Raw genomic sequence first — 14,672 nt, forward strand, 5'->3', positions numbered from 1 at the left:
CATTTTATTGGCATATAGCTGCTTGTAGTAATCTCTCATGATCCTTTGTATTTCTGCAGTGTCAGTTGTTACTCATTTTTCTTTTCTAATTCAGTTGATTTGAGTATTCTCCCTTTTTTTCTTGATGAGTTTGGCTAATGGTTTATTCAACATAGTTTTGGAAGTTTTAGCCATAGCAATCAGAGAAGAAAAAGAAATAAAAAGAATCCAAATTGGAAAGAAGTAAAACTGTCACCATTTGCAGATGACAGGATACTATACATAGAGAATCCTAAATATGCTACCAGAAAACTACTAGAACTAATCAATGAATTTGGTAAAGTAGCAGGATACAAAATTAATGCACAGAAATCTCTTGCATGACTATACACTAATGATGAAAAATCTGAAAGAGAAATTAAGGAAACACTCCCATTTACCACTGCAACAAAAATAATAAAATACCTAGGAATAAACCTACCTCAGGAGACAAAAGAAATGTATGCAGAAAACTATAAGACACTGATGAAAGAAATTAAAGATGACACAACAGATGGAGAGATATACCATGTTCTTGGATTGGAAGAATCAACATTGTGAAAATGACTATGCTACCCAAAGCTATCTACAGATTCAGTGCAATCCCTATCAAACTACCAATGGCATTTTTCACAGAACTAGAACAAAAAATTTCAGTTTGTATGGAAACACAAAAGACCCCAAATAGACCAAGCAATCTTGAGAAAGAAAAATGGAGCTAGAGGAGTCAGGCTCCCTAACTTCAGGCTATACTACAAAGCTACAGTAATCCAGACAGTATGGTACTGACACAAAAACAGAAATATAGATCAATGGAACAGGATAGAAAGCCCAGGGATAAATCCATGCACATATGGTCACCTTATCTTCTATAAAGGAGGCAAGAATATACAATGGAGAAAAGACAGCCTCTTCAATAAGTGGTGCTGGGAAAACTGGACAGCTACAGGTAAAAGAATGAAATTAGAATACTCCCTAACACCATACATGAAAATAAACTCAAAGTGCATTAAAGACCTACATATAAGGCCAAATACTATAAAACTCTTAGAGGAAAACATAGGCAGAACACTCTATGACATAAATCACAGCAAGATCCTTTTTTGACCCACCTCCTAGAGAAATGGAAATAAAAACAAAAATAAACAAATGGGACCTAATGAAACTTCAAAGCTTTTGCACAGCAAAGGAAACCATAAACAAGGCGAAAAGACAACCCTCAGAATGGGAGAAAATATTTGTAAATGAAGCAACTGACAACGGATTAATCTCAAAAATATACAAGCAGCCCATGCAGCTAAATATCAAAAAAAAAACCAAACAAACAACCCAATCCAAAAATGGGCAGAAGACCTAAATAGACGTTTCTTCAAAGAAGATATACATATTGCCAACAAACACATGAAAGGATGCTCAACATCACTAATCATTAGAGAAATGCAAATCAAAACTACAGTGAGGTATCACCTCACACCAGTCAGAATGACCATCATCAAAAAATCTACAAACGATAAATGCTGAAGAGGGTGTGGAGAAAAGGGAACCCTCTTCCACTGTTGGTAGGAATGTAAATTGATACAGCCACTATGGAGAACAGTATGGAGGTTCCTTAAAAAACTAAAAATAGAGCTACCATATGACCCAGCAATCCCACTACTGGGCCTATACCCTGAGAAAACCATAATTCAAAAAGAATCATCTACCGCAATGTTCATTGCAGCACTATTTACAATGGCCAGGACATGGAAGCAACTTAAGTGTCCATCGAATGATGAATGGATAAAGAAGATGTGGCACATATATACAGTGGAATATTACTCAGTCATAAAAGGAAATGAAATTGAGTTATTTGTAGTAAGGCAGATGGACCTAGAGTCTGTCATACAGAGTGAAGTAAGTCAGAAAGAGAAAAAGAAATACCGTATGCTAACATATATATATGGAATCTAAAAAAAAAATAAAATAAAAAGGTTCTAATGAACCAAGGGGCAGGACAGGAATAAAGATGTAGATGTAGTGAATGGACTTGAGGACATGGGTAAGGGGAAGGGTAAGCTGGGACGAAGTGAGAGAGTGGCATGGACACATATACACTACCAAATGTAAAATAGACGGCTACTGGGGAGCAGCTGCATAGCACAGGGAGATCAGCTCGGTGCTTTGTGATGACCTGGGGTTGGATAGGGAGGGTGGGAGGGAAATGCAAGAGGGAGGGGACATGGGGTTACATGTATACATATAGCTGATTCACTTTGTTATGCAGCAGAAATAACACAACACTGTAAAGCAATTATACTCCAATAAAGATTTTTTAAAAAATCATACAAAGGCAACAGTAAAGCCAAACTGATATCACAGGATGTGTATACTAAAGGAAATCCCATGGTCAGAATGAAGATAATCCCATTTTTCCCAAAGTTCCACCAAGTCAGTCATTAGGAAATTAGAAGCAATGCAATCATAAGAGGTTAAGATGGTTTTGTGGACATAGAGTCTCTGCAAAGAGTGCTGAGTCACACATTCAGGCTTGACAGCCAAGAGAGAGGGAAGTCTGAACACACACAAACACTGACTCTCTGAGGATACTGGTAAAAGGGACCCCAAGCAGGGCCTCTGAATCAGCCCTGCGAGCATTGCTGAGTCCAAGGACAGTACAGTAGCTGATTTTCACAATGATGATCCTGAGTCATCAAGAAAAGGTTACATTTCATGTTCAGAATTCTCTGTTTAAGAAGGCAAGGAAGCATGTGATCCATTTGAGAAAGATTTTCATTTCAAATAGTTAAGAATTATTTTAAAACATTTTGGGTGCTTAAAGGGGTAAGTGACAGGTATCTGGAAAATTCACTTATGTGGGACAATTCTTCCCTAAAGATTCCAGATCAGTGAGGCAGTGGGTGGGTTGTATTTAGTTAGGTTTCGAGCACTTCTGCTTGTTTGACCTTTCATTGTTTAATTTCCTCAATCCTTTCAAAATTCCTCACTTTCAAGGATCATAAGCCCCCTGAGGCTAAAGATTCTGACACCCTTTCTTGGATATTCCACATCCTTGTGGTACTCAGCCATTTTTTCCCCCCTTTTTCTGCCATGAATGATGAACTGATGTACACAAATATGACTCACTCCCAGGGCATGCATCAACTTTGACAAAGTCCTCCTGACATTGTACAAACCCTTTTGGGTTTTGGTAAGCAATCCTACAAGGTTTTTTTGCAACCTTTATCAGCCATTCATGCTAAAAACTAACCGTAAGAGAAAAAAAATATATATAAACACAGTTAATGTAATTTTTCCTAAAAATAAACTTTATTTTAAAAGAAGAGTCATTTCCTGTAAGGCCTGCACTTTTCAGGTAACGTGAGTACTGCAAACACACAGGATGTGGCCGCTTTCCCTGTTGACTTCCTTGCCTAATGCAGCTCCGTTATGTTTCCTTTGCCCCAGACGACTCATTGCTCTTTGGTGAAAGTGCTGAGATTTTTGGTGCTTTCTCATCTGCCAGAAATACCATTTCCGCTTTCACACTTCCTATGTCTTAACTCAAATGCTCTCTTCGAGTGACACTGAACTCAAGAAACTTTCCATTCTCACCACGATTGCAAGATGGGTGTTGTCACTGCCCCTTTTTTGAAGATGAAGAGAAAATCTTGAGAGGCTACAGAACGCCCTCGAGGTCACACCCTGGGTATCAGAGCAAGGACTAGTCCATGAGGAGTCTCTCCTGGTGGCATTTCTCTCATTGCATAGGGAACCATTGTAGCTGCAGCCCCCTTTTTGGCAACCCCCGCCTCTCCTACGTATTCCAGGGTTTCAGGGCCCAACGGCCACATTGCAGTCACCCTGCACGGCCTTTGCAAAGGGGCCTGGGCAGGGGTGGCTCTTACCTGGCGTGTTGAGCAGTCGGGACCTCTTGCAGTGGTAGGCTACCTCCTGTTCACAGTGCTCCGAGCCGTCAATCACGGCCTCCAGCTGCTCCAGGCTGCCTCCGTAGTCCAAGGTCATGGAGTAGGGCTTCTCAGCATTGGCACCTCGCACATGGGTCAGCTCCGTGTTGTTGTGCTGCACCAATGTCCAGATCTTGTCCTCTGTCCAGAAAACACAACCAAGGAAGGTCAAAAGACGATCATGCTTACAGACCTCCAAAAAGCTGGGAAAAAAAAAAAAGACAATCATGCTTTCAGTGTGATGGATGGTGGCTGGATGTGCATCAACTAACGGCCACTCAAGCACTCTACTCATGCAAAGAATTTGGCCAGAGAATTTTTGTTTCTCCCAGAGTTCTACCTAGAGTTAGTGTGAGGGTTAATTACCTTAAGAGCTAAATTTGTGAAGCCTTTACTCCACAGCCTCTATGCTAAGCATTTAATGTCCATTATCTCGTTTAAAATGGACATGATCTATGCAAAGCCATGGAACAAGAACAGAAAGAAACACAAATAGTTAGACAACAGGTAGAACAAGAATAAAAGGAAATGAATTCATCTGTTGTGGGAAAGGACAGTTTGGTTGGGGAAGAGCTTAGAAGTTGAGAAATTAGATACTTTGTGACCAGAAGTAGAATATAACTAAATATCCTTGAAGATAATTATCCTGGTGATCACGTACACACAAAAACATAGATCACTGACAAGCTGTCGAATGCACAAAATGTTGGTAATTAAATGAACAAAAATTAAATGTTCAAAATATTAAATACAAAAATAAATAAAATAAAATTGACATTGTCTAAATCAGAAGGGAGTCGATCCTGCCACATCAAAACCGAGGGAAAAGTGAATAAGGAAAATTAAGCAGTTTTCCTAAGATTACATAGTTAATGTCTAAGCAAGAATTGGAACCCAGGATGTCTGACTCCAACACCCCTACTTCCAGATATTGACACACACACTTCCTCACAAGAGAAACACTAGCATAGATCATTGTCTCAGAGAGCCATAAGTACCACGTTGAAAATAAGACCTATACACAGAAACTATCTGTGAAATACACATCATAACAAGGATGAGATTGTGTCATAGACACTGAACATGCAAGGCACTTAACTGCAGTTCGTTAATATTCATTCACCATGCTACTTCTACTTGCCAAAAATATTTTAAGAGGTTTACATTAAAACAACATGCAGAGATGAGGCCCTGTGGGTCAGGGGTGGAGAACATATTTTACCTATTCTAGGTAAGAATGGAAGGTGAAGAAAGGAGATGAATTTTAGTTTTAGAGCCTGAGAGATCTGACTTGAAACCTATTCTACTAACAACAAGCTTGGACAAGTCACTTCACTTCTCTGGGGTTCAGTTTAATCATCAGTTAAAAAAAAAAGTCACAAGGCATGATCAGACATTCTGCAATAATAGACTGAAACATTTACGGCAATTGGACATAGAATTGAATTCTGAACATGCTTACAGATAAAGAGAAAGAGGAAATAGGAAGACTTGAGATGCTTTTGTCCTCTGAGAATCTTGCCCACATAACGTCATCACGCTTCATAGATGCACAGAGCTGAAAAAGGACCTTGCCCAGAAGTCACATGATTTCCTTCCTCTCTCACCCACTTAGTTTTACAAATGAGGAAGCCAAGGTCTAGGAAGTAGAGGAAGGACCCAAGGCATATCTGTTAGACAAGAATTGTGAGCACATATACTGTTGGTAACCACTATTTCTAACTAGTACTACTTAGAAGCAGGATCATGGCTGTTGGCCATGAGAATGAGAAGAAGGAGAAGGAAGGAGAAGGAGAAGAAGAAAAAACTGTCAACCAGGATCCCCAGTATTAATACATTCTCTACCCTAACTCTGTATATGACTTGGGATAAATAACTTCATTGCCCTGTACTACAGTTTTTTTGTTTTGTTTTGTTTTACATCTTTATTGGAGTATAATTGTTTTACAATGGTGTGTTAGTTTCTGCTTTATAACAAAGTGAATCAGTTATACATATACATCTGTTCCCATATCTCTTCCCTCTTGCATCTCCCTCCCTCCCACCCTCCCTATCCCACCCCTCTAGGTGGTCACAAAGCACTGAGCTGATCTCCCTGTGCCATGAGGTTGCTTCTCACTAGCTATCTATTTTACATTTGGTAATGTATATATGTCCATGCCACTCTCTCGCTTTGTCCCAGCTTACCCTTCCCCCTCCCTGTGTCCTCAAGTCCATTCTCAAGTAGGTCTGTGTCTTTATTCCTGTCTTACCCCTAGGTTCTTCATGACATTATTTTTGTCTTAAATTCCATATATATGTGTTAGCATACGGTATTTGTCTTTCTTTTTCTGACTTACTTCCATCATCGGATGAATGGATAAAGAAGATGTGGCACATATATACAATGGAATATTACTCAGCCATAAAAAGAAACGAAATTGAGCTATTTGTAATGAAGTGGATGGACCTAGAGTCCATACTTCAGTTTTAATATGTTAGAAAGAGGAGGAAGAGAAAATTTGCTCTCAATTCTCTCTAAAGTGTTTTCCCAATTCCTAAAAATGGAAATGTTTCTTGCAGCATAAAATTGAACTCTGCTCAAACACTCTGATTCATCTTAACACTGTTTCCTAAAACCAGCCCCCTGATAACCCATATGTCTCCAATGTTTAATCGAGACAAAATGACATTTTCCATAAAGTCTATTAAAAAAAATCAGAATGAAGGTTTTTGGATTTTGATTTTGAAAGCAAAAATAAAACATGATTCATATTGGTAAAAATAATAATGTTACATAAATAATTAACTGGAAACTCCAAAAATGTTGGTGCCAATATAGACAAGTGTCAATAAAATAACCAAAGAAAGTAATTGCTCAATCATGCAATACTGTAGAGGGAGAAATAAAAACTGCTGATTTTGAAATGTCCACGGTGCTCGGAAGAAATGGAAATCTAACCTCTAATAATAGATGGTATACTACTGTTCCATACTAGGACATTTTATGTACATCGTTTCCAGTACTGATAATAATCATAGTAGATAACAGTATAAATATAGATACTGGATATAAATATAGAGATAAATGTAAGAAGGGGAGAGAAAGTAAACTTGTCCCTAGTCTCAATGTATCCAATCTTTCTGATTCCCAAAGTGGTCCACATAGCATCATTAAATCATATAAATGTGGATTTCCTTCCAAATGTACACTGATTTTTCATATCTGTATATGCATCTATTGTTCATACATTCATTATCAATTTTCTTATTTGTTCACTCATTAGCTCATTTTTCCAAAACCATATTCTATCTTTGGCAAGATGGAAAAGGAAGACATGTCAGAGAGACAGTCTTTTATCTTAAAGCCACAAATATCGTGAACCTCACGTTCTGGCCCTGAGAGTGAACTGGTTTTAATAGTTCAACTCTTGGTCCTTTTTGATACATGCGATATACAGAAGATACAAAGGAACTACTAAGATCTCCAAAGGGTCCCCACAGTTCACTTAGCTGACATCACAACACAGTCTGAGCGACAGGAAGAGAGACGATTACTCGAAACCTAGGGTCCGTTAGCTGGCTTTCATTTCAAAGTTGCCCTTTGTCCTCTCATTATTCTTCTCCTGGGAGAGAGCAACATAAAGGCTAAAAACAAGGAGACAACTGCATATTATTTTTTCTCACTTTCTATTTTTTCCCCCACTTCCTGGGTAGCAGTGCAGATTAAGCCCTGAACCCTGACAAAACATGAAAGGCCAGGGGTCAGTGCCACTCAGGAGAGGCAGCTTTGATGGCTGATGTTCCTGATGTTTGGAATTGGATGGGGACAGGTGAGGTGGTCTTAGCTAGGGAAGGTCTAGGTGAAGGATTTTCAAACAAGTAAGATTTGTTTTGAAGTCTTTTAGGTGGATGGAGGGAGATCCACTCATGGACCTATATATACTTTAAATAAAATTGGACCCATGAGCTAAATGCTCAAGATGGTAAATTTGGTCAGTGCACAGTGGAGATTAGTGGACACAGCATGGGTTCTGGAGCCAGAAGATCTGGATTTGTGTGCTAGCTCTACACGTGCTGGTTAAGCATCCTTGGTCAAATGATTACTTCTCTAAAGTTCAGTTTCCTCATCAGTAATACTTAAAAAAAATAGCAATGATGCCACTGTAGAAGGTGGTTGTAAAGATTTAAGTGAGGGGACTAGTGTGAGAAGCTCCCTTATTAACTAAATAATGACATTCAACAGAAATCTGTGTGTACCTCTTAGATAAAGGTATATAACATCTCCAACTCAAGGAGCTCACAGATGTCAGATGCTGATATTAACAACAGCATCAAAAAGAAGAAGTCTTGACTGGTCTCTTAGAGTTCTCATGGTCGCTTGTATTAGCACGGTTCTTTCCCTGACCAGAGAGTAAGACCCACAAACACCTAAAGGGGGCAAAGGGGAGACACTCTGAGCCTGGCCTTCTCTCTGCAGACACATGGGGAAAACACATTCAAAAGATCCAGAACAGGAAATGCTTCCCTCTGGCAGTTCTGTGAACTTGGAGTCCCACACAAGGAAACCAGCAGAGGTTTCCCTGTAACTCAATTTGGTCCAGTTTCATGCAGAGACTGCGGAGTAAATCGTCTAAATGCTATGAACAGCAGAGCATCATAAAGTCCTCCAGGCTCCATACACCCCCCTTGGCTGACCTGCCTCCAGTACCTGCCCTCCACCATAGGACATCCACCCTAAGTTCTAGCCTCTAGAGATGCATCTAGGGCTCAAGGTACCATGAGACTTCTGGCTTTAGAAACTAGCCCATGTGATGGGCATCTATGTTCTGCTCCAGCAGTAAGACTTTGGGCAAGTTATATACATCTCTGAAGTTTCCTCACTGGTAAATGGGATATTTATATTAATCTTTCCACCCATGATGTTATTATACTGATTCGGTATCTTGCTTTACATGGACGCATAACTGGTTGTCTGGCATGCAAAAGAGTAAAGAATCTTTATGTTTGAACTTTTCAATGACGTTAAAATGAGGACGAGGACTTCATTCCTTAGAGGGTTGGGGGGTGGGAAACTCATCTGGCAAATGAGGTTAGCTGGACTGCAGTTTCTTGTAATATAGCTGCCGCTGTATATAATAAATGATTATCATCTTGTCCAATTATCTTTTCACTCTGAAATAGACTCATGTGTCTCTATATTTATTTTCATCCCTTGCAGTTCTGCAGATGTCTAAAACAGAATTTGTCGTTTAGTCCTCATAGACCCAGAAACCTAGAAAATCATTGCCCTTGATACCACGGTTTGCTACCCAGTTCATTTTCTATTATTTCTTCTACTGTATTCAGTCCCATGATGAAAAACAGAGCCCCATCTTTCTAACTTGCTTAAAGGAATACATGTACTGAGTTACCCAAGACAAATCCTCTGCTTAAGAGAGAGGACTGCATTTGAAGAGTTTTTGAACTGGCAGAAACCTATTCAATTCACTAAGGATCTTAGTTATTCTAAAATTAGTTACTATGTATTTAAAATATTTGTTTTTTTAATCAAATAGATGGTTTGCAAATAGTTTCTCTCGTTCCTTAGATTGCTTTTTTAATTTTGTTGACTAATTCTTTTCCTGTGCAGAAGCTTTTTAGTCTGATGTAGTCTCACTTGCTGATTTTTTTCTTTTGTTGCTTGTGCTTTTGCTGTCAGCCTCAAAAAATCTTTGCCAAGACCAGTGTCAAAGGGAATTCTTCCTTATGTTTTCTTCTAGGTTTTTATGCTATTAGGTCTTCTGTTGAAGCCTTTAATCCTTTTCAAGTTAATTTTTGAGTGGTATAAGATAGGGGTCCAATTTCATTTTTCTGCATGGGCTTGTCCATTTTCCCAACACCATTTATTGAAGAGACTGTCCTTTACCCATTGAGTATATTTGGTTCCCTTGTCAAATATCAATTGATCATTTATATGAGGGTTTATTTCTGGGCTCTCTGTTCTGTTCTACTGGTATATGTGGCTATTTTTGTGCCAATACCATACTGTTTTACTTACTATAACTTTGGAAAAATGAAGAGATGTTAATTAAGGGTACAAACTTGTGATTAGCAAATAAATAAGTTCTAGATATCGAATCCACAGCATAATGATTATAGTCAACAGCACTGTATTATAAACTTCAAAGTTGCTAAGAGACTAGATCTTAACCGTTCCCACCAGAAAAAATAAAAGATAATTACGTGACATAATAGAGGTGTTAGCTAATGCTACCATGATAATCATATTGTAATATATAAATGTATCAAATCAACACATTGTACATCTTAAACTTACACAAAGTTGTATGCCAATTATATCTCATTAAAAAATAAAAATAAAATATTTGCTTTTTAAAAGCAGCATTCAGCCCAATGCACTTACCTGAGGGTAAATGATGCCATAACCCAAATCCATACAAGCTATCACGCCACCTTTAAGCATAAAGGAGTTACAGGCCATAGGCCATCAAATAGCATGTATTATAAAGGTCCAAGGCTTCATTTCAAAGATATGACAATGGGTTGTTATGAAGACTAGTAAAGCATTTCCCATGTTGCTTTGTGAATTTAGCTTTCAAGTCTATCTCCTTACAAAGCTGAGATCTCCCAGGATGTGAAATGTATCACTCATTCTATGTATACTGTGTGATAGCCCCCAAGGTACATACACAGGAGGATAGTGCACTGCCTAACTTCTTCAAAAGTTTACAGTCATTTGGGGGAAAACGTGGTATGCATGAGAATGACAGATGTCTCATGCTGTTGTAAGTTCTCTTGAGATTACAAGTAAGTGGGGATGCCCAGAGTTCTGTTGGTGGCAGGGTTGGGGCTGGCAATAGACTATACACTGTTTTCCTTGAGAATGGACAAGTCAACAGAGGTCTTTCATCCTTAGACCATCAGCACCTCAGTTAGCACTGAACGCCGCGTAAGACTTCAGGAGAGCTTCATCAAGAGGAGGCTACTCACCAGCATGTATTATGTAAGGGTTCACATGTAAAAGAACTTTCAAGCGATATGATCAAAATACACACAGTCAACAACATCATCAAGAGAAAAGCAAAAGAGGTTTCACAAAGAGTCAGCAGAGTAGTAATGGCAGGATATTCCAGAATATTCTATTTCCTTATCCCTGCTGTGAAATCTTTCCTGGTTGTCACCCCAGGAAAGCCCTCTAGGAACCTTCGTCCTGCAGCTCTAGGTGATCTGCCTGGTCCCTCTTGCTCTCATTTCAGAAACTATAAATTGTTTACATACAGAGACAGCATTTAACTCTCTTATTTTGGCTCTCGTTCTATCCGATCGGTATTATCATTGTGATGATCATTATTGTTATTAATAATAGTCATTACAGATGCTATAAGCTGTTCTATCTGTTACCATGGAGATCACTGCTCAGGAGAAAGAACAAACAGGAGGAGAGTGGAAAAGAGAGAGAGAGACAAGAGATAACTCTGATTAATAAAACCTCATTCTATACACATATCTGTCACTTTGCAGAGGCAGAAAAGAAACCTTCCATTTTTCTTACAATGCCTGGAAGGAATGGAAATCTACAGATTGTCAATACCCAGTTTAATTGAACTTAAATCACTGTGGGGAGCTGCTTACCGTCCTTTGAAAAGTGTGTCAATTCACTTATACTCCTATTGTAATAAAGCAAGTCTACAGAAAGGTCCCTGGGGTCACTTTTTGTATAGTTATCTATGTTGACAAAGTGAATTTTCTATGCCAAGGGTAGACAGCTTAAATAATCCTCAAAGCACTGTCTCTACCACTCATTTACCATCCATGCCATCTCTGGTCGTTTTGCATTGAGAGTTACTTAACTTTTCATATGTTTGTCCCTCACCTCCCCATTTAAATCTTCAGCAATGGCCGCTGAGTAAATATCGGCTTAGAAAAGGCTTCTATAGCCACTAGAGGCAGATGCGATGGAGGGAAGCAAGGGCTTTGGGATCAACGGACCTGGCTGTCAGCTCTGCCACTGACCACATTCCTGACCCCAGCAGAGACAGGGAACCTCCCCCAGCCTCAGTCTCCGCTTCTGTAAACTGGAGATACTCCATGGAGCAGTGATGCTGTGAGTGCTTAACCAAATGCACAGTGCCGTGCTGAACTCAGAGGCTAGTTCAGGGTACCTGACTAGAAATCAGAGCTGAACTGCCGGGAGCCCTTTTGAGGAAGTGATTCCGGAGGAGCGGACACATCACTTCACTGCGGGAAACAGTTCTGGGAACCTCTGCTGAGGGGATCCGTGCCCCCTTCCCCTCAACCTTTAAAGGGAAAGAAGACAAGATGTGGAAAGCAGTTTTCAACTTCTTTAAAAGCCTTCAGAATTCCCACAGGAGCTGTTTCCCCTCCCTTGTGGATCAGCCCAGCTGCCTAGGCGAGCTTCCTCCTTGCCTGCTAAAACCACTTGCAGATGCGGCTGCTTTTAGTGTCTGGGCTTCTGCGGCTGTTCGGGGGAGGTAGCATTACTGGTTTAAGACTCCCGGTAGGGCCACCGTGCACGTTGCATTAGGTGGAAGCAGGAACTGCAGCCCCCGGGGCACCGGAGGGGTACGGGGGTGCAGGGAGCCCCTTTCAGCCCCTGCCGCTCCTTCACCAGCCTGCCTGGACCACACACCTGACGACTTCCAGACAACATACTTGACCGTGATTTATTCTACTACTTCGCTCGAGCCTTTACTTTTTATGTACCATTTTGGGGGGTTTTCTTTTCCCTTGCTTTGCAATTAGTGGCATGATCAAAGAGACCTGGGAAATCTGTTTTATGATCTTGGTGGGGGGGTGATGTGTGGTCTTGAATAAATTTCATGTGCATTGCATGGTACTTTGTTTCTGATTCGCTGGTTTATTCAAGGAAAACATAACGGAAAGTCTAGTGTGTGCAGAGCACGATGATATGGACTGCGTAGGTGGTGGGATGAGGGGTACCAGGCTGAATGCCACCCCGGAACTTGAGCGTAAGGTGTTCACAGCTGGTTCTGGGAAAGAAGCTCCATGGAAGCTGAAAGCTTGCAGCAGCAAATGTGTGGCCAAGGGGAGCATGTGCCCGCCTCCCAGGCAGGGGAAGGGCGGGGTGGGGTGGGGTGGGGTGGGGTGGAAGGGGGCTGCACATCCAAGTCACCTCATGGGAAGAGGGAGGGGCTGTTCTTGCTATGAGACATCTTTAGAGGTTTTTAGGAGCATCTTTGTGGCAGGCACTGTTTTGGTGCATTCTGAGGAAAACTCTGGGCACTGACACAGACCTGAATTCAATCCATCCATCTGTCACTTACTAGCAGAGTGATGCTGGAATTCTCTCCAACCTCTCGGAACCTCTGTTTTCTCAAAATGCAAATGAGAAATAATCTCTACCTCACACTTTATCATGAGGATTAGATGAGATGGACTCTAAGACAATATATATAACCCAGTACCTGGACCACAAGTACACAGTAAATAGTAGTCCCCATCCTTCCTTTAGTAAGAGCTAAGGTAGCCAAGATGGAACTCATAGAGTAGTGAGCTGACTGCAAGGTGCTTGCCTTGGTCCTAAGAAGGGTCACCCAGCACTTATGACACCTCTCACCAGGTCACAAAAGAAGACAAGCCTTCTGAAATGGAAGAGTCTACTTACTCTGCTTCCACAGATCTTAGATTCTGGTTCTGGAGATGACTGACAAAAAAAGAAAGCTCAAAGAGGAACATGGAATTATTTATCTTTCTTTCAGCTGACGTCCCTGCTCTGGACTTTGTCACACTATCAATTTTATTGTCAGAGTGCCAGCATCATCTCCAGTGGGAAGCCTTTGCTAACTCCACCAGCCTCCTGTGTTTGTCTCACTCAAGCGCTATTACTCCAACTTGTTGACTCAGAACCCCTGCTAAACTGTAAGCTATACAAGGGAAGAGAATGTCTCGTTAAGTCTTTGTATGCCTAGCACCTGGCCCACAGTAGGTATTCACTTACCACTGAACTAAACCTTCAACAGACTACCAAGGTTTTTACTGGCTTCAATGACAGCTCTTAAAATCAACAGGAAAGTGATACATGATAGGAAACGATGTTTCAATGCATACTTGAAATTCTGCTGTGCAGCCCAGAATATCTATTACAAGTAGCAGAATTTTTGAAAAAAGGTAAATTATCTATCAATAAATGTTTGATTGGACACAGTACAGTTAACTGACACAGTGAAACACCATGTAGTCATAATAAAGACCACATACAATTTCTCTAAACCAATCTAGAATGATTTCCAGGATAGATGGAATGATTTCCAGGAATTAAGGTGCAAAAGACTATGCTACATGTTGTGCAAGAACAAAGGAGAAAAAGGGATACGCAGAGGAAGGATACACTAAGTGATTTTCGAGAGGATATGGGTAAGAACAGAGTGAAGGCAATATGAGTGAGAACAAGGCATCCCTGGTCAACCATTGTAAATATATTTGACTTCTGTAACATTAAAATGTTTTATATATTTAAAACATAAAATTAAATCAAAAGGATGAAAAAAGGCAAACCCTAAAACTGAATATTAAGCAGATACAAAAAACCCTGTCTATATATTAAATAGATAAAATAACCACAAGGGAGAAAAAAATAATTCAAGTAACTTTTTTAATACTCTATTCTGTCTAGCTATACATCCTGAGGATATAGTCTAAGAACAAAATTTAAAATTCAAGTAAATCTTAAACTTTACCTTGTTATTA

General features: G+C 40.0%; 1 protein-coding gene across 2 annotated transcripts in view; it reads right to left on the reverse strand.

Annotated features, from left to right (window-relative positions):
* CNTNAP5 (contactin associated protein family member 5) overlaps window positions 1–14,672 on the reverse strand; it is a gene marked incomplete at its 5' end in the record, with an annotated part of 904,555 nt that overhangs the window by 253,317 nt on the left and 636,566 nt on the right. For both annotated transcript variants that reach the window (XM_082630066.1, XM_082630065.1), the window contains one exon: window positions 3,903–4,103. In XM_082630066.1, the coding sequence (XP_082486192.1) occupies window positions 3,903–4,103 (201 nt within the window). The remainder of the gene's footprint in view (window positions 1–3,902; window positions 4,104–14,672) is intronic.

This window comes from Mesoplodon mirus, assembly GCF_964341445.2.
Source record: "Mesoplodon mirus genome assembly, chromosome: 8".
NCBI lineage: Eukaryota > Metazoa > Chordata > Mammalia > Artiodactyla > Ziphiidae > Mesoplodon > Mesoplodon mirus.